Source organism: Garra rufa, chromosome 12 (assembly GCF_049309525.1).
Source record: "Garra rufa chromosome 12, GarRuf1.0, whole genome shotgun sequence".
Classification (NCBI taxonomy): domain Eukaryota; kingdom Metazoa; phylum Chordata; class Actinopteri; order Cypriniformes; family Cyprinidae; genus Garra; species Garra rufa.
The window spans coordinates 11,515,844-11,534,572 of NC_133372.1; the positions used below are offsets into that span (position 1 = coordinate 11,515,844).

At 34.5% G+C, this 18,729-nt stretch overlaps 2 protein-coding genes across 3 annotated transcripts; both read left to right on the top strand.

Moving 5' to 3' along the window:
• Nucleotides 1-101: 101 nt before the first annotated feature.
• Nucleotides 102-3,861, top strand: c12h21orf58 (chromosome 12 C21orf58 homolog). The gene is made up of 8 exons (XM_073851838.1): nucleotides 102-158; nucleotides 246-303; nucleotides 599-672; nucleotides 823-1,020; nucleotides 2,137-2,248; nucleotides 2,379-2,524; nucleotides 2,610-2,794; nucleotides 3,816-3,861. Exons 1-8 carry the CDS (start codon nucleotides 102-104, stop codon nucleotides 3,859-3,861), a joined length of 876 nt encoding a protein of 291 aa, XP_073707939.1.
• Nucleotides 3,862-5,488: 1,627 nt separating this feature from the next.
• senp2 (SUMO specific peptidase 2) lies at nucleotides 5,489-18,550 on the top strand. 2 transcript variants are annotated; one of them, XM_073851557.1, is made up of 17 exons: nucleotides 5,489-5,780; nucleotides 7,008-7,063; nucleotides 7,170-7,276; nucleotides 7,398-7,476; nucleotides 7,935-8,019; nucleotides 8,523-8,679; nucleotides 8,761-8,867; nucleotides 8,952-9,040; nucleotides 9,156-9,207; nucleotides 9,296-9,374; nucleotides 9,524-9,673; nucleotides 10,688-10,819; nucleotides 12,822-13,028; nucleotides 13,275-13,354; nucleotides 14,499-14,583; nucleotides 15,694-15,789; nucleotides 15,876-18,550. In XM_073851557.1, the coding sequence occupies exons 1-17, from the start codon at nucleotides 5,617-5,619 to the stop codon at nucleotides 15,939-15,941; spliced, it is 1,791 nt and encodes a 596-aa protein (XP_073707658.1). In that variant the 5' UTR covers nucleotides 5,489-5,616; the 3' UTR covers nucleotides 15,942-18,550. The 2 variants fall into 2 exon arrangements, with proteins under 2 accessions (XP_073707658.1, XP_073707657.1); XM_073851556.1 differs by having other exon boundaries at nucleotides 8,520-8,679; nucleotides 15,876-18,548.
• Nucleotides 18,551-18,729: the final 179 nt, after the last annotated feature.

The following is an 18,729-nucleotide window of genomic DNA, read 5'->3' on the forward strand; positions in this document are numbered from 1 at the left end:
AAAGAACTCTGCAACACAGATATGTTTTGACAACAGACACTCTTCTACAACAAACATGGACAATAATTAAATAAACGCATCTACAACGGGTTTTTTTTTAAATGGCAGACCCAGTGGTTGACCAAATGACAAGGCTGAGGTTAAAAATGTTGGAAAAGGTAAGTTGGTTATAATAATAATAATTTTATTTTATTTTTATTTTATGTCAATTTAAAGACTTATATCATCTGTTTGCTCCTTTTTAGAGACTGGAAAATGAGAGAAATGACAACTTTGAACGAGAAGGTTCAGCGTTTTCCGCAAGTACACAGACAGTAGTGATTTTTTGTAAACTCCACTGCATTTTTAGAATTTTGAGAGTAGTTTAGCTACTATATTAACATTACATGATTACAATTATTTGTGTTTTTTTTTTTTTCTTTAATTTGTTTAATTCTGACCTGCTCTGAAAAAAGCTCCCAGACAGAATGAATGTTTTCTATAGTCATCCTCTTAATGTTTATTCCAAGCCTATTATGGAATAAACACAAAAGCAGCAGTGGATGCTGAAACTGCAGAATACAACATAGATAAGTAATCTAATATTTTGATTTCACAGGAAGTTATGATGGGCAGGCAGATGCATTACACAGCGCTCTGAGACGAAAGAGAAACCTCTTACAGAGACTAAGGGTATGTTTCACAGAGATTACATTAAAATAGTTTTTGCACTCTATATAAAGTATGTGTTTTACTTTTGTATTAAGATGATTAAAACAAACGTAATCTTGAAGTGTCACAAATATTAGTGTGCCTTTGTGTATGTTTATGTGTATGCAACAGGAACAGCATATGGAGGATCAGGGAAGGCCACACACATGGGGTGGATCTCATGGGCAATATCATTATCAACCTCTTCTTGGCCCACTCCAACCTGTGCCTCCCATCCATATTCACCAAACTGCACCACCTGCACCTCTACCTCCACCTGCTCCTCTCCCTCCTCCTGCCCCTCAGCCACCTCAAATTATCCAACACACTGTATGAAAAGTTTTCTCATCCTCCAGCTGTTATATTCTCTTTTTTAGCCATACTAGTTAACCATACTAGTTAAATCAAGCACAGAATATCTGCATTTACTATTCCAGTTTATTTAAATACCTTTTAGCTGTTCTAAAAAAATAGCTGTTTTAAAATAATTACACTGCCAGTCAAAAGTTTTTGAACAGAAAAATTTTTCATGTTATTTAAAGAAGTCTTTTCTGCTTACCAAGCCTGCATTTATTTGATTCAAAGTACAGCAAAAACAGTAACATTTGGAAATATTTTACTATTTAAAATAACTGTTTTCTATTTGAATATATTTTAAAATGTAATTTATTCCTGTGATCGAAGCAAAATGTTTGTTTCATTTTCAAGCTAAATCATTACTCCAGTCTTCTGAGTCACATGATCCTTGAGAAATCATTCTATGATGATTTGCTGTTCAAGAAACAGTTATTTATTATTATTATTATTATCAATATTTAAAAATCTTTTTTTCAAGATTTTTGGATGAATACAAATCTTTTATCTATTTGATCAAGCTTTTGTAACATTATAGAAATTATGAAATTAGTACGTTTTAGCAAGGATGCTTTAAATTGATCAAAAGTGATGATAAAGACATTTATAATGTTACCAAAAAAATTATATTTCTGATAAATGCTGTTCTTCTGAATTTATATTCGTCAAAGAAACCTGAAAAAAATTCTACTCAGATGTTTTTAACATATTAAAAATAATAATAAATCTTTTTTTGAGCAGCAAATCAGATTGTTAGAATGGTTTCTGGAGGATCGTGTGACTGGAGTAATGATGCTAAAAATTTAGTTTCGAAATCACAGGAATAAATTACATTTCAAAGTATATTCAAATATATTCAATTCTTTCAAATTGTAAAAATATTTCAGATTTTTACTGTTTTTGCTGTACTTTGGATTAAATAAATGCAGGCCTGTTAAGCAGAAGAGACTTCTTTAAAACATTAAAAATCTTACTGTTTAAAAACTTTTGACTGGGAGTGTACATATAAACCATTTGTGTGTGTGTGTATGTGTCTGTTACAATAATATGTTGCTGGCTCTCTTCAAAAAACTTATATTTCCCTTCCACAAGGTTCCTCAACAGCCAGCCACCATCATCCAGCAGTTACCGCAGCAACAGCCTCTCATAGCACAAATCCCACCCCCACAAACCTTTCCCTACAGATCAGGAAGTATTAAAGAAGGTATACATAAAATACAAAAAAAAAAAAAAAAAGTTATTGCATACTAAGCCAAAAAAATATAAGTACTGTGTGTATGTGTGTGTTTTTGACTGGTAAAAATCTTCTCTATTTTTTATTCTTATGATGGCAGACATGGTTGAGTTGATGCTCATGCAGAATGCTCAGATGCACCAGATAGTTATGCACAACATGATGCTGAAAGCTCTTCCGCCAATGACTATGTACCCAGGAGGAAACCCCAGTCAAGTCACACCTCTAGCCTCACATTTGGGGCAGGTAATCATCTATAGACATGTTGTATTCAGCTTGAACCAAGTTTGCTTGTTTTACAATAAAACAGTGCTAATTTGATGTTGTTTAGGACCTTCATTCAACAGTGAGAGGAGGAGCAGTCCATCATCACCATCACTATGGCTCTCATGTACCACCTCTTCCTCCAATCGGCTACTCTTTTTGGCCCTCTTTGATGCCAGCAGGACAAGGCGGGACCCATCAGCCAACAATGCAGCATGTGATGGGTCCTGTAACTCTGCCACCCTTAAACACGTACGAGTCATCAATGTAACAATACCAATAAATAAAATGGTTAAAAATCATTGTTTTATTGTAATTATACAGTTGAAGTCAAAAGTTTACATACATCTTGCAGAATCTGGAAAATGTGAATTATTTTACCAAAATAAGAGGGATCATACAAAATACATGGTATTTTTTATTTAGTACTGACCTGAATTAGATATTTCAGATAAAATATGTTTATATATAGCCACAAGAAAAAAAAAATAATAGTTGAATTTATAAAATTACCCCGTTGGAAAGTTTACATACACTTGATTCTTAATACTGTGTTGTTAGCTGAATGATCCACAGCTGTGTTTTTTGTTTAGTAATAGTTGTTCATGCGTCTGTTATTTGTCCTGAACAGTTAAATTGCCCACTGTGCTTCAGAAATACCTCAGGTCCCAAAACACTATTAGATTTTTCTGCATTTTTCTGTATTTGAACCCTTTCCAACAATGACTGTAAGATTTTGAGATTCGTCTTTTCACACTGAGAACAACTGAAGGACTCATATGCAACTATTACAGAAGGTTTAAACGCTCACTGATGCTTCACTATGCATTAAGAGCCGGGGGGTGAAAACTTTTGAACAGAATGAAGATGTGGACATTTTTCTTATTTTGCCTAAAAAAAAATTCCCTTCAGAAGCTACAGAAATACTTGTCCCAGAGGGCAAATGAGTCAAATTTACCCTGATCTTCAAATTCAAAAAGTTTTCACCCCCCGGCTCCTCCACATTGTGTTTCCTTCTGAAGCATCAGCGAGTGTTTGAACCTTCTGTAATAGTTGCATATGAGTCCTTCAGTTGTGCTCAGCATTAAAAAAAAGGGTTGGCAAGGGTTCAAATACACAAAATGCTAAAAAAAAAAAAGGAATTTGTCGGACCTGAAGGATTTTTCTGAAGAACAGCAGGCAGTTTAACTCTTCAGTTTAAACACTCAAAACATTCAACAGTCACTGTGAATCATATCATAATATACTCATGTTAACTTGTTTTGCCTTGAAGAATGGGAATTGATGCTGTGAACTCCAGGACCCCACTTGGACTCTAAGTTAAACATAAAGTAAAGTTTTTTTTTTCTTCTTTTATTACATTTATATGATTTTTGCATGAAGATATTAGAACGCAGTGTACCATAACACACTTTTTCTTTTGCTTGCAGACAAATTGCCAAAGGCAGATGGATCGTTCTTCATCTTCAAAGAGAGATGTCACATTGACATGGATGTTTTTTCCCCAAATATCCTACATTTAATTTACAATTGACAATACAGCCAGTGTTGGGAGTAGCGCATTACAATAATATTACTTTTTCCAAGTAACTTGTAAAGTAACGCATTACTTTTTAATCGACAAGAAAATATCTGAGTTACTTTTTTAAATAAGTAACGCCAGTTACTCCCCCCCCCCCATTTATTGACTAAAAGCTTTCCTGTCTCCATGTTGAGAGAAATTGTGAGTAAGATGTTACTTTAGTTCTAGAATAAATGTAAACATGCAAAAAAAAAATCTCACTCACTAAAAAAAGATGAATAAAAACAGTGAAATTCAATGCAAACCTGCAATAATTAAATGTTAAATAATACAAATATCCTTTATGTATTTAATCCCATTTTATTAGTCGATGTCTTTGCTGCCGACCTTCAATGATCCAATTCATCCATACTAATAAGCAAAAATTACTCAAGATACTATAACATTTTCTCTTTTTTATTGCTGAAGAGTTGACATTTTTTCTTCTGCCGTCTACTGTACAGACATGAATTTACTTTTCTCTAAGCCTGAGGCTTTTTACATTAAAAACAAACAAGCAAGCCCTGCCCAGATTTAAAAAAGTAACGCAAAAGTAATGTAACGCATTACTTTCCATGAAAAGTAACTAACGTAATTAGTTACTTTTTTAGAGAGTAACTCAATATTGTAATGCATTACTTTTAAACCATTTTGTTACTCTTAGAGAATTTATTGTAATTTTAATGTGGTTGTATTGACTGAAAGATTCATTAAATTATATTATAGTGATATCTCAAAATGAGTGCTCAGTTTAATGTTTTTTTTTTAAAAGTCAGTTGTTGCAGCTGTTTCATGTCTTTGCAGTATAGTCATAGGGTTATATTTAAATAGGCAGAACATTGTGTAATGCTGTCTTGCGCAACATAAAGCTAGCTGACGCTGAAGGGTATGCCATGTCAAGTAATGCTGTTTAAAATACCTCACATGCCTTGCATGCTTTAAAAAGGTTTAACGGACATAGAACATTCACGAAGTACACCAAGCATACCCACTCGATATTTCTTCCGCTTTGAGACACGTGATGCTCAGTTGCACATCTGATTGGTTGCAGGATTTGTCCCGCCAAATGTTTAGCTGTAAAACGAATCACTTTACTCATATACCAGAAAAATCTGAATCAGCATACACGGAATACGCAGATAAAAATGTAAGTAATTAAACTGTGTGTCGTTTTTAATGAAGCATTATTTCGTTTGTTCCATTTTATGAACTGTTTCTAGCACTGAACCCAATGGCAAAACGGCATCAAAAACTTACTATTCGCTGCTCTGCAGCGCCTTTACTGTTGGTGTGAAGGAACGTCAATCTCAGAGCAATATTTGAGCAGCACTGGAGAGTGGGAGGGCCTAACCGACGAGCAGTGCTGCGGTTTCGCAGTTGACAAATCAGTGACGCAGTACGGCTACGGAAGGCTGTTGAAACACGAGTGGGTCCATTTTTCCGTTTCAAAATTTTCAGTATAGACCTGGCACTAACAAACGAAGCGGAGTTTTATTCATCGTGGTGGTTTGTGATGTATGAATGGATAGTTGACGGATTATCGTCGCTCTTCGTGCCTTTTTCTGGTGAGAAATCCGCAGCTTGGCCTAGTGAGCACGGGAACGGTGTAGCACGAGCCGCGGGCACAGACGCTCAGCGGCTGGAGAACAGTAGGCCCGCCAAACGAAACTATCAAAGGTGTGTTAGTAGTCTTTTTGTATTCGTCGTTTCTGAATAAACATAATTACATTTGCTTTTTAGTTTAACTAACAGTGCTTTGTTTTGTCTCGTGTCAGTTTCTTGTTCATTTACATGAACAAAAGACAGTGTAGCAACGTTATATTGCATTTGTCTTCAGGGGCAGGAATCAGTCCAATGTAAACAATTCGTCTATAGACTTTCAGCAAACAAGTACTAGCTTTGTTATTAAATTAATAGGATACTGTCAAACATAAAGTTGATTTATGAAGTAGTTGTTGTGGTTGGAATTATTACAGATCTTTTGTCATTAAATGGACAGTATAGATAACGTCTTTTTTTTTCTGATAATGCCTGCACAACGCATTTTATTGCTTTTATATTAAAGGAATACTTTATTTACAAATGAAAAGTTGTTGAAAATTTGCTCACCCTCTGACCATTCAAAAGTAGATGAGTTTGTCTTCATTGGAAGATATTTAGAGAAATATAACATTACATCACTTGCTCACCAACAGATCCTCTGCAGTCAATGGGTGCCATCATAATGAGAGTTCAAACAGCTGATAAAAGCATCACAATAATCTGCAAGTAATCCATAGCACTCCAGTCCATCCGTTTATGTCTTGTGAAATGAAAACCTGTGTATTTTTAAGAAACAAATTCATTATTAAGGCTTTTTAACTTTAAACGGTCGGTTCTTGCCGAAATATGTGTCAATAATGCTTCCTCCAGTAAAAAGATGAATATTTGACATAAGGTGCAAAAATACACTGACATATTTGTTTAGAACCTTTTTGTACTTGTAAATGCTACTTGATCTGTGCATATTTCTCTCCTAAATTCAGATGAAATGACTCAGTGGAGGAAGCAGTATTCTGCATAGAGGACTCGTTAGCTGGAAACAATAGTTTGACATTAAAAATGTCTGAGTGATGGATTTGTTACTTAAAACACACTTCACAAGAAATTAACTCATGGACTGGAGTCATGTGGATTACTTGTGCTGTTTTTATGAGCTTTTTTGACTTCCATTCTGATGGCACCCATTCACCTCATTGGTGAGCAAGTGATGTAATAGAAAATTTATCCAAATTTGTTCAGATGAACAAACTCATCTACATCTTGGATGGCCTGAGGGTGAGTACATTTTAATTTTTGAGTGAACTAGTCTTTGATGCATCTGATACACAGACTTAAAGTGTTTCGTTTTCTCCTGGGTTGCAGTGTGTACTCAGCTGATTGTGTGACGGAATATCCAGAGGTCAAAAGAGCAAGACATGGTAAACATTTAGATGAGCTCTTCTATGTAAACAACAGTGCCTAACTAACATTTCTCAATCAGCTACCAAAAAGACTTTTATTTGTATGTGTGTCGTCTTTCTGCAGATGTGATTATCAGGGTTGTCAAGAAGACTTTTGCAGGAATTGCAGGGCTGTTCCGATCAAGACACCACAGAAAGACAGAACATGAAAAGCGGAAAGCATTTACGGAGGTATGTTCATTTAATCACCACTAAGCATATGCAAATACGTGCATTGTTTGTGAAGCCTTGGTTTCTTGCAAAGTGTACATTTGTCTTGTTTTTTTTTTTTTGTTTCTCACTGGTAACTCAGGTTGGCAGAGTTGCCTTTTTGGGTATTGATGACATTCACAGCAACAGCCTGAGTTCATGGATTGAGAGTGACGGAATGGGTGAGTGTGATCTGGCAAAGACTTTGACAAACATACGTTATTATTTTTATTATTATTATTATTGTTGGTTCTTTCGAACGTCATTGAAGGACCCTGAAAAAAAATGCATCTTAGTTTCCAAATAATATTTAGCAACACAACTGTTTTCAACATTAGTAATAATTAGTAACTATTAATTTGATTTCTGATGGGTCATATGGTTCTGAAGTAATGGCTGCTAAAGATTCAGCTTTGCTATCACAAGAATTTCTTACATTTTTTGAATGTATTTCAATAAAACTAAAAATAATCAAAAAACATTTTAAATAAATTATTCACAATATTACTGTTTTTCAGCCTTAGTGAGCATAAGAGATTTTTAAAAACATTTTGAATGGTTGTGCACCGCACATAAATTTCATTTTATATTTATCTACAGCTTGTCAGTTTACTAATGATTTGCAATTGTCTCTCTTCAGATAAACAGATAGAAATGGGACTTAAAAATAAAGAAAGGACAGCACCCAATGTCCACCACAACCCCCAGGCTTTATGGAAACCTGAGTAAGTATCTTTTAGTCATATTTTTCATTATTTTAAGTCCCTTTGTTGGAAAGAGTTTAAATACACACAAATGCTGGCAAAACTGAATTTGTGGGATCTGAAGGATTTTTCTGAATATCATTGGGCAGTTTAACTGTTCAGCCTATCGTAATGTTCATCCAATCAAAATGTTGGTCTGAACATTTCTTGGTCCTACGCCTTCCCCAGAATATATAAATATAGACATACATTTAGACCACTTTACTTAATAATTGCTATCGGGATGTGAAGAGACTTTTAACCAGCACAACAAAAAAAAGTTTCTGAAGACAATCACCTATTGCACATTTAATATCCTAATGATTTTTGGAATAAAAGAAAAATGTATCATTTTGACTCCTACAATGTATTGTTGGCTATTGCTACAAATATACCCGTGACACTTACGACTGGTTTTGTGGTCCTGGGTTTCATTTGTCCTTTAGACATTGCATAATGGTCTCTGTATTCATCTCCTTTAGCAGTGGAGCAATGCTGTACAAGGGAAGCCAGGACAAAGGCAGGGAGATGCGCAGATCTCTAAAGCTAGTGCCGTCTTGCACCACCCACGGGCTGAGCGGAAGACCGTCTGAAATGGAGCATCCGAGCCGCACACACAAACCTTGCCTCACTGTTGAGGAGGTAGGGAAACTGAATTTTAATGTACGGGAAACTTAATACTTTTGTGTCTGTGATTTCTTGAGCATCTTCTCTTCTGAACAGGCACTGAAAGAGAGCGATCGAGAGCATTACAGGAAGCTAGTAGAGATGGCGTCAGAGAAATACTCAAAGAGCAAACCATTGCCGTTTGGACGGATGAAGCATCAAATGTAAGTGCATGAGTCCTTAGCATTTGAACATCAATGCAGCATGACTGGAGGAAGTTAATCCTATGTTCATTACAAATGTTTTAGCACTACATTCTCCCTTGATGGACACAAGGCAAATGGACACACCTCCATCAGTCGCACTACTGACATGAGCAGACCTGCTCCAGTCAGAGGTGAGCTTAATTACACCCGCTGCTTTTCTTTTTTCTTTTTTTTTTTTTAACTATATGAAATGATTTTAAATTCTTGATAAATAGCTAATATCAAATTTTCTGTTTTTGCCTTTAGCCATACCTAATATGTCTGTGTGGCGGGATCCACTGATGCACACTAAAGACAGGTAACACTTCAACATGGTTCATAAGCATTAATAAATGCAAATCTGCGTTCAATGATTTTAAATGTATTTATTTTTAAATCTGCTGTAGAACAATAGATGTTAATCGAAGCACTCAAGCAAGCGATGTCAAGGAAGGAGTATTGGTTAATCAGACTGCAAGAAAAATCGTAAGTGCTTATTGTATTTTTTTTATTTTTGTCATGCATGAGTTGATGTTTGCAGATAAATCGGGAGATATATTATGTTATTTAATGTAAATGTTTTTATTATTATTATGTTTTGTTCACTTTTCCTCTCTTCCTCACCCTCTGTCCAGCCTGTAGATGTCGATCTGTCAGCTGAGGTTGAAGCCAGGTTGAATCTTAAAGAAAAAGAAACAGCTACAGGACCATTGCAACCATCCAGATCTGAACTGGTTACAGATACAGTGAGGCGAGGTGATGAGGAGTTTCCCAGACTGACCAAGGTTTGTGTCTTTAAAAAAATTCCAGATTTGATTAAATGTTATTATACCAATCTCCGACTGGTTGTTGCTTATTTAGCATTGTTTTAAGTTAGATAAATGCACAGGAATATTGGTCATTTTAATGGAAGCCTGTTTCTGCCACTGAAAAATAATTGCTGTAACTGCAACTTTATCTCACAATTCTGACTTCTTTTTTTTCAAGTTTATTTCTTGCAATTCTGTTTTTTTTCTTTTTTTCTCAGAATTGCGTGATAAACTCGCAGTTGCAAATTATAAAGTCAGAATTTTAATGGATTAAAAAAAGTCTGAATTGAGATATATCAACCATATATACATTCTGATTTTTTTTTTTCTTAGAATTGCAAGTTTATCTCAAATGTTTCTTCGCTTTTGCGAGTTTAGAAGCCAGAAATTAGATAAAAAGTTGCAATTTTATAAATATATCTTTTCCCTCTCAAAATTGAACTTTTTACTTTCAGTTACTCTCAATTGCAAGTTGATGTCAGGTTGATAAACTAAATTTGCAAGAAAAAAATTACACTTTGTTTCACAATTCTGACTTTATAACTTGCAATTGCAAGTATATATTTTGTAATTCTAAAGAAAGTCCAAATTGTGAGATGTAAAACGGTTATTGTGAGAAGAAATGTCAGAGTTGTGAGGGGAAAAAAAGTTGCAATACTTTATTTATTTTTTTATTCAGTGCCAGAAATGGGCTTCCATACGTATACTGATTATAAATGTCACACAAACATGTTAACCTAATTTCTAAAAATTCTATTTCCAAGTATTAGAAATGTGGGGAGGAAATGCATGTCTTGTTTGCTTGGATATTAGCGAGTGTCAAGTAAAGGGGGATATTCAAATATCGGTGAAGTTTTTTTTAACCTCTATTTTGTAATAAAATGATCAGAATGTGGATATTGATGTGTATGTAAACATGCTCATTTGTTTCCATATTGGTTCCTTTCCTTCTGGTTTGAGTCACAGTGTTGTCTTTGTATCATGTAACAGGAGATGCAGCAGGAAGTGAGTGCTGCTCTTGTTCAAACGGATCCAAACCTGGTTCTGTGCAGTGCTTTCAAACTGCGTATCACACAGAGGGATCTGGCAACCCTGCAAGAGGGCAGCTGGCTCAACGATGAGGTAACATCATTTTTAAAAGGCTGCTTAGGAGTGCACAATATATTATACCAGTTATTGGCTGATATTGAATATTTAGTTGTGTATTCACTTTTCTGCTATTTTTAAAATACTTTTGCCGTCATCTAATGCTGAATTAAAGTTAATCTTTAAAAACTGTAATAATTTGAAAACAGTGGCAAATGTAATCTTTAGCAAATTTCAACAAATCCTTCATAGGGTACATTTAATTGTCTAAATATATTTGTAGTGTGCAATCTTTTTTTTTCTTTATTAAATGTGTATCATACAGATTTTTTTTTTTTTTTTTCATTTATTTAGCAGGGTATCCGCGGATCCTTAAGTCTTAAATAACGTTTTCCTAATATAAGGCCTTAAGAAGTCTTAAAAAGTCTTAAATTCAGTTTCGATAGGTCTTAAATAGTTTTGGTCACATTTCCGCTAAAATATCTTCAGTCTTCATTACTTAATTTAGGTCCTGATGGAAAATATCAGGTAAAGCATAAAGAAAACGCCGTTCTAACAGTGTCATTACATCCACTTTGACCGCTCCCAGCACCCATACCGTAAGTGCGTGATTAGACGTGCATGCAAAAAAAAGTGCGGCTGGCGTGACCGTGTGTTTTCAAGACGCGACTGGAATGACCGCAGTGTCTAATGAGATTTTTTTTCTCCCCCTGCGGTAGTTACTGCGTCGTCAGACAGAATCGCAGTAGCAGAATACAGGTTCAACAAGCTGTTTTCTGTATGTAATTGTCTCAGTAATAATAATAAATATAAGTCCACCTATCCCAGCCTTTGAGATACATTTAAAAAAAAAAAATTATTCTTGCCCGACCAAACAAACAGCCTGATTAAAACTGGAGAAACAAAATTAACCAGCGAAGCATCGAAAGGCAAGAAAGATTCCTATTTTAATAAAATCAGCGTAAACTGCAATTGATAATGGATAGATCTGGTCTATTTGTGGCATACTTTAACAAATGAACGTAACAGCACACATAAAGAAACTCTAAAGAAGTACACTTGGGGAACAATAGAAAATGTATAGTTTATTTATGACATGATATTGTTCAGTAATATACCAAGGGAGCTTTTTGCTGAATATTCTCACGATTACAAATGTTACATTAATTTTAGTTTAATAAACTAGTTAGTCAAGTAGTTACTTACATTTTAGACAAAACATTTACTGTTTTGTTGTTTCACCAACGAAAATAGTTCCAAACAAAGATCAAAGCAAAAGTATAGCACATTCTCCAAGCATAGTTTTACTACTGAATGATTCAGCGTTTTGCTCGAATCAGTTGAAATAACTCAATGACCTGCTGGTAGTTTAGTATGCTTAAAAATATGCATCCCCACCCCAACATATCTAATTTGTACATTCATAAATGTATTGTAAATGATGTAATCTGACTGCTAACAGCCATGTAGAATTTGATAAATTGTAATGATTTCAAAGGTGATGCATACATTTCAAAAGTAAAAAAAGGCCTTTATAAAGGTAAATCAAATATGCAGATTTAAGATGTAAAAGCTGATGAAAATATTGCTTCAAAATAAATTGTTTACATCACCAGATATCTCTTAGTGTTACTTTTATGGGGACATTTGTGTGGAATAGTATCTGCTGATATGAAAAGTTCACTGTATATTTTGTTTACTTTTTTACATTAAACACATTAAATATTACATATAGGCATGTAATATAACATAAATTTCCATTACAGGTTTAGGTCTTAAATTTCATATAAGGTGGTATTAAAAAGGTCTTAAAGTCTTAAATTTCACTTGTTCATATCTGCAGAAACCCTGTTTAGGTAAAATAGTCTAATTTTAAATCGACCATTTATCTGTTTCCTTAATTTTGGTCTTAAATCAGAATGTCCAGTGTGACCTCTCTCTAATCCAAAAATTGGCATTTTCCTTTATTTTTCTATTTATTTCATGAATATTCACATGACCTTTGATTGATCATGTACTGTAACCCTGTCGCTCTCAGGTGATCAACTTCTACATGAATCTCGTGATGTCCCGCAGTGAGCAGGAAGTAGGAAACAGGAAGGTCTACTCTTTCAGCACGTTCCTTTTTCCCAAGTTGCATAACGGTGGACATGCTGCAGTGCGGCGCTGGACTAAGGCTGTAGACCTCTTCCTGTATGACATTATTCTGGTTCCCCTTCACTTGGGTGTTCACTGGTCCCTTGCTGTAAGTAATTAACTCCATGTATTATGAGTGTAAACATTAGAAAACCCTTACATTTAGAAACCATGTAACTTTTAACAGTCTGTGGTGGCACAGTGAGAAAGACACAAGCATATATTATTTGGTGCATAATAGTTTTTAAAGTGTGTATATATATATCATTAGCATATAAAAGTTTATTTACTAATTAATTTGTGCATGTGTTGTGAGGTTTAGATTTTTGTGTAATGTTTCTTTTTACCACGGTAGGTTGTTGACTTCAAATCAAAGTCTGTACGATCATACGACTCCATGGGTCAACGGCATGATGACATCTGTGACATGATTTTGTAAGTGATAATGTGTAACTTGCATAAATTTCTATGTATAATAATATGATCATGCTGAATGTACTGTGCTGCATGTACTGTTTAATTCTGCTTTGTACTGATGAGGTTAAAGGGATGGTTCACCTCTCTCCTTTGTTCTTTGTTCATCTTCACAACACAAATTAAGAGATTTAATTTCTGACCCTGCATAGACAGCAAGGGAACTACAACGGTCAAGGCACATAAATGCAGTAAGGACATTGTTAAAATAGTTCATGTGACATCAGTGGTTAAACTGTAATTTTCTGAAACTATGAGAGTACTTTTTGTGCACAAAGATAACAAAAATAACTTAATTCATTAAATTTTCTCTTCCCTTTCACTGTCCACTAAAATTCACGAGAGTACTATACGCATGCTTTGTGGTACTCTTGTGAATGTCAGTGGACATTGACAGGTAAGAGAAGAATTGTTGAATAAAGACATTATTTTTGTAACAACTTTATTAATGGGTGAACTATCCTTTTAAAGGATTAGTTGACTTCCAGAACAAAAATTTGCAGATAATGTACTCACCCCCTCTTATCCAAGATGCTCATGTTTTTCTTTCTTCAGTTGTAATGAAATAGTTTTTTGAGGAAAACATTTCAGGATTTCTCTCAAAATAGTGGACTTCTATGGTGCCCACAAGCGATGTGCATGCTGAGTCTGTGAGTTCCGGGTCAAAACAGTTAACTACGCATGTGCATCACAAAGACAAGACAAGCATTTGAGGTTAAAAGGTATATAAATTGTCAATTTGTTTAGAAAATAACTGATCTTTTGCTAGATAAGACCCTTCTTCCTTGGCTGGGATTGTTTAGAGCCCTTTGAAGCTGTGTTTAAACTGCATTTTAGAAGTACAAACTCTGGGGCACCATAGCAGTGCATTTTATGGAGAGAAATCCTGAAATGTTTTCCTCAAAACAATTTCTTTATGACTGAAGAAAGAAAGATATGAACATCTTGGATGACAAGGTGGGTGAGTAAATTATCTGTACATTTCTGTTCTGAAAATGAACTAATCCTTTAAGTGTATCCATGTTAAAGTTTGTGCTCAGTTTATATTTCAAAAGAGACTCTACTTGTTCATATTACTAATCTAATAACTGCATCTGTCCTTCAGGCTTTATCTGAAAGAAGAGTTAAAGGTGAAGAAGGGCAAAGATTTGGACACATCAAAGTGGACTTTGAGCAGTCTACGGCCTTCTGTAAGCACATCAATAACTACAGTCAAACCAACATTTATTCAGACACCTTCAATATTTCTCACATTATCACCGTTTATTTGCTATAGTTTGAAAATGGTAATAAAATATGACAAGAACTCCGAGTTAAACTGTGTCAGAACAAATAAAAGAAAGTCAGACAACTTTTACAGAAAGGTATGTAATGGATTACAGTCAACCAAAAATTTAGACAGCTGTTAGTATGACAATATTTACACACCTATCAATACTTTGTTGACCAATTACCAAGCAATGCTTAATTTTGTTCAGTCTGTGGTATAAAAAGGTTGCATTAGCAATTAAAGAATAAACACTTTAGCAAAACATGGTCAGGTCAAAGTGTCTGAATAATTTTTGGTCCTCCAATTTTTATTTATTTTTAATCAGCTTTACCGGTAGTCCACTGTGTGAAGAATTTTTGGGTATAATATCTCACAGTTTACTTAATTTTGCTATTCTCACTTACATAAACTTTAGTGTCCTGCACCCACTTAAAAAATATAAAAAATTATATCTGGTGTCTGAATAACTTTTATTTATTTATTTAAATCTTACAAGAACAGTGTAGGACTGAGAAATTCCATTCAGTGTTTTTAGTATTGCCAACATCCTAATTTAATTGAATATTTCAGAGTAAAAGCTGTAAGACCTCAGTGATCACCAGATTTTTAAAAAATCTACATTGTCTCATAAGTCCACAAGAGGGCGCAATAAGTAAATATAAATGAAATTGCAGATGCAAATAACAAGAATGAGTCTGCATGCTGCTTTAGATGTGTATTCTATATTTTGAGTTGGGTTTTATTTATTTTTTTCTGTTTCTACTTTAGTTAGTTTTAGTAATTGTTTTTAATTAATAGTGTTGCTTTAGCAAATGGCTTTTTAAAACAATATTTTATATTTCAGTTAACGTTTATTTTCTTTCAGGTAGCAGATTTTTGTGGTTTTTGTGGTTTTAGTTAAATATAATTACCCTGGTGCCCAAGTCCTTTTTTGCATTTTTAAATTGAAAATAGACCACTGTTCTATGTTCAAAATGTTAAATTTGACTGCTGTAGAAGAGTGTTTCATTCTGTGTTTCTGTCTTTGTAGGAGATCCCTCAGCAGAAGAACGGTAGTGATTGTGGTGTGTTCGTATGCAAATATGCTGATTATATCTCCCGAGGGCGCAACCTCACATTCAGACAGGTACGTGTGTACATACACGCACTAAAACAAGCATAATAATACATGCAATCTCAATAATGCATGCGTCTTTCAATTTCTCTCTCTAGAATCATATGCCGTATTTCAGGAAAGCTATGATCTGGGAGATCCTCAACCAAAAGCTGCTCCAGTAGGAGCGTTGGGAATGTCAGACTGACTGAATCAGATTGACCAAAGCACAGGACCACCATACATCTGTCCCTTCTGCTCTTTTCTAAAGACATTTGGCTTTATATTGGCCTGTTGCAAAATTCCACCCAATTCTGCTAACAGACAGTGGATTGCTGGTTCCAGGCTGGGTTTGTTTGCACAAATATCCAATCCCTACTGTATGAATCCAAACACTAGAAGCGCAAATATGAGCAGAACACTGGACTGGGGTGTGAATAGATTTGAGCAGGTGGAAGTCTCATTAGCATTTGACGTGAGGCTGGAATCGTTCTCATTCCAAGAATGTAGTCTTATCGCCCCCTACTGGTTAAACTGTGAGCATTTCCCAACTCACAGAAGTAGCTTGTTTATGTTCCCGTGTTTAGTTACAATGGGCGACTAAAGTTACTAAATGGACCTTATTTTGAGTAATAAGAGTTTCTTAGTGTGGGGATGTTTTAGCAGTTATGTATCTCTTTTTACATCATATTTGCATTAATAAGGAATGGTAAGCATATTTATTTAGTTTGAATGAGATGCAGTGATGTCAACTAAGTATGTCAAAACTTGTGTGTTTAAAAACCTACAATGTTACCAGTTAGTCTCAGAGCATCCTAATAGCAAGGTGTGATGTGCATGGCAATGATGGTACTTGCACTGAAAGCAAAGTATTCAGTGGATCTCTTGTGTCTTTTGTGTCTGGCCTTCAAGTGCCTTGATTCGAGAGCATCTCCTATTTTAAAGCCATTAAAACATGTTAAATACGATGACTTCACATCTGTTTCTGGAGCATCCTACATGCTTGTTTTATAGTTGTCTGTTTGTAGGAAAGCAACAGAGTTTAACACAAGTAAAACTAGAGTTGGATGATCGGCGAGAGGAATGCATTGTTTTTGCTATTTTACGTTTTGAGATGCTATGTTCATAATCCCAATGGCTGTATTAGAAATTCATATTGAACTGGAAATGTGGAACAGTGAAGTTGTGCCAAACGGACATTTCAGTGGTTAATTTCTGCAATATTCCTCTCTCATCCAGAAATGCAGGATCAAAAAGTGCTTTAATTCTGACTTGAAGTAAAAAAGAAGAAAAAGGTCTATATTTATTTGTTCCTATGTGGCTCTTCTGTTTGAGTCTGAGCTTGAGTGCATATCCTGGAGTGGAATTGTTTGTGAGAATGGAGAGTGTTTGGGTTGGCAGTGGGTGAGTTCTGATGCAAGCTTTAATATAGAAATTGAAAAGGCCCACTGCATATGAGCCGTTTTTGTCGTTAATGCAGAATGTTGGTCATTATTTTTGTGAGTAATAAAGATGTGAATAAGAAACATGTCTTCTGTCTTCAAGTGAGAAAGAAAGTTGGCCACCAATGCAGCAACTAAAGTCAAATTCTTGTCATACGAAGATGTGAAACATCTGTTTAACTGGTAATTGAAGTACCATATGTGCAATGTAAAAGTAAAAATGTATTACATTTTAAATATTTGATGGGCAATTTGATTGTGTGTATGGGGCTTTCTACAGAATTGGTGCAAACTACTGTCCCACAACCAAAAAAAAAATTTAATAAAAAGCATTTAAGTATTGGCATCTTAAATCTGTCTGTCTATCATCTCACCACAGGTCAATATAACCCTTCTAATTAAATTATTTCTGTTTCAGTAGTGACATTTGAGAGGACATATGAATATTAACTGCACAGTTACTAGAAATGTGTACCTTGGATATATTATACAATTTGCATACATGCAAATCTTTTGGAAAAAGACGTTTCCAACTTTGCCTTTTCATATACACAGTTGTAATAAATTTTCACAATGTTACAGTTTTTAACTGTATTTTTGACATGTACAAATTTTAAACATAAAAAAAATATCATACTAACTCCAAACGTTTAATTTTAATATTTACTGTAAGATTCAAACTTTCACATCATTGTTTTCAATTTGTAAACATTGTTAACAAGCATTGCAAATGTTTCAGTCAGCACATGAATTTGTGGAGGCAATCTTTTACTTTTTGATCTTGACATTCTATTGTGTTATTCAAGCTCTTACATAATCGATGGTTTAAAATATATTTTGTCCATCTATTACACTATTCTGAACCCATTAGGGCCAACAGGTGTCAAATAAGCACACAAATGTAACCTTGCACTATCCTGGCCTTTGGTTCACACACTGTGGAAACAGTTCCATGGTGTACTGTTCACAGGAGACATCTGTCAGTGAAGCACTTCCTGCTCTGCCATCACGTGATCTACAGGCTAATTTATTAATAGGCCTGAATTATTCAGACGGCACAGTGTGTTCGAAAACGCAGCATCTGGTCTTCATGTGATGAAATAAATATCTGCCCTAGCTTTTTGCCCTAGTTTATCTTGTCCATTTGAATCTGGATAGGCAGGAAATACCATTTCAAAACTGATATAAATGGACAATTGTTGTCCATATACACTATGGACAATATGTAAACAATGCGATACACAATTAGCACCTAGTATTGTGTCTGAGATAAGTCTTTTCAGGTTGTATTATTATTATTATACTGTATTATGTATATTGTACTGTTTTCCAATGTGTATACTAGTCAAAAGTGGGGAATTATTAAGATTTTTTTTAATTAATGTTTTTAAATAAAGTCTCTTATGCTCACAAAGTCTGTCTTTATTTGATAAAAAAAATACAGTAAAAATAGTAATATTGTGAAATAACTAACTAAATGATTTCTGTTATTATATTTTTAAACATAATTTATTCCTGTGATGAATTTTCA

Bases quoted from the DNA above. Each gene is read 5' to 3' on its own strand.
- c12h21orf58 (XM_073851838.1), top strand. From the start codon at position 102: ATGGCAGACCCAGTGGTTGACCAAATGACAAGGCTGAGGTTAAAAATG. The intron at 673-822 runs GTATGTTTCACA...TGTATGCAACAG, and splicing joins ACCTCTTACAGAGACTAAGG to GAACAGCATATGGAGGATCA. The intron at 2,795-3,815 runs GTACGAGTCATC...TTTGCCTTGAAG, and splicing joins ACTCTGCCACCCTTAAACAC to AATGGGAATTGATGCTGTGA.
- senp2 (XM_073851556.1), top strand. From the start codon at position 5,617: ATGTATGAATGGATAGTTGACGGATTATCGTCGCTCTTCGTGCCTTTT. The intron at 9,375-9,523 runs GTAAGTGCTTAT...CCCTCTGTCCAG, and splicing joins ATCAGACTGCAAGAAAAATC to CCTGTAGATGTCGATCTGTC. The intron at 13,355-14,498 runs GTAAGTGATAAT...TCTGTCCTTCAG, and splicing joins GACATCTGTGACATGATTTT to GCTTTATCTGAAAGAAGAGT.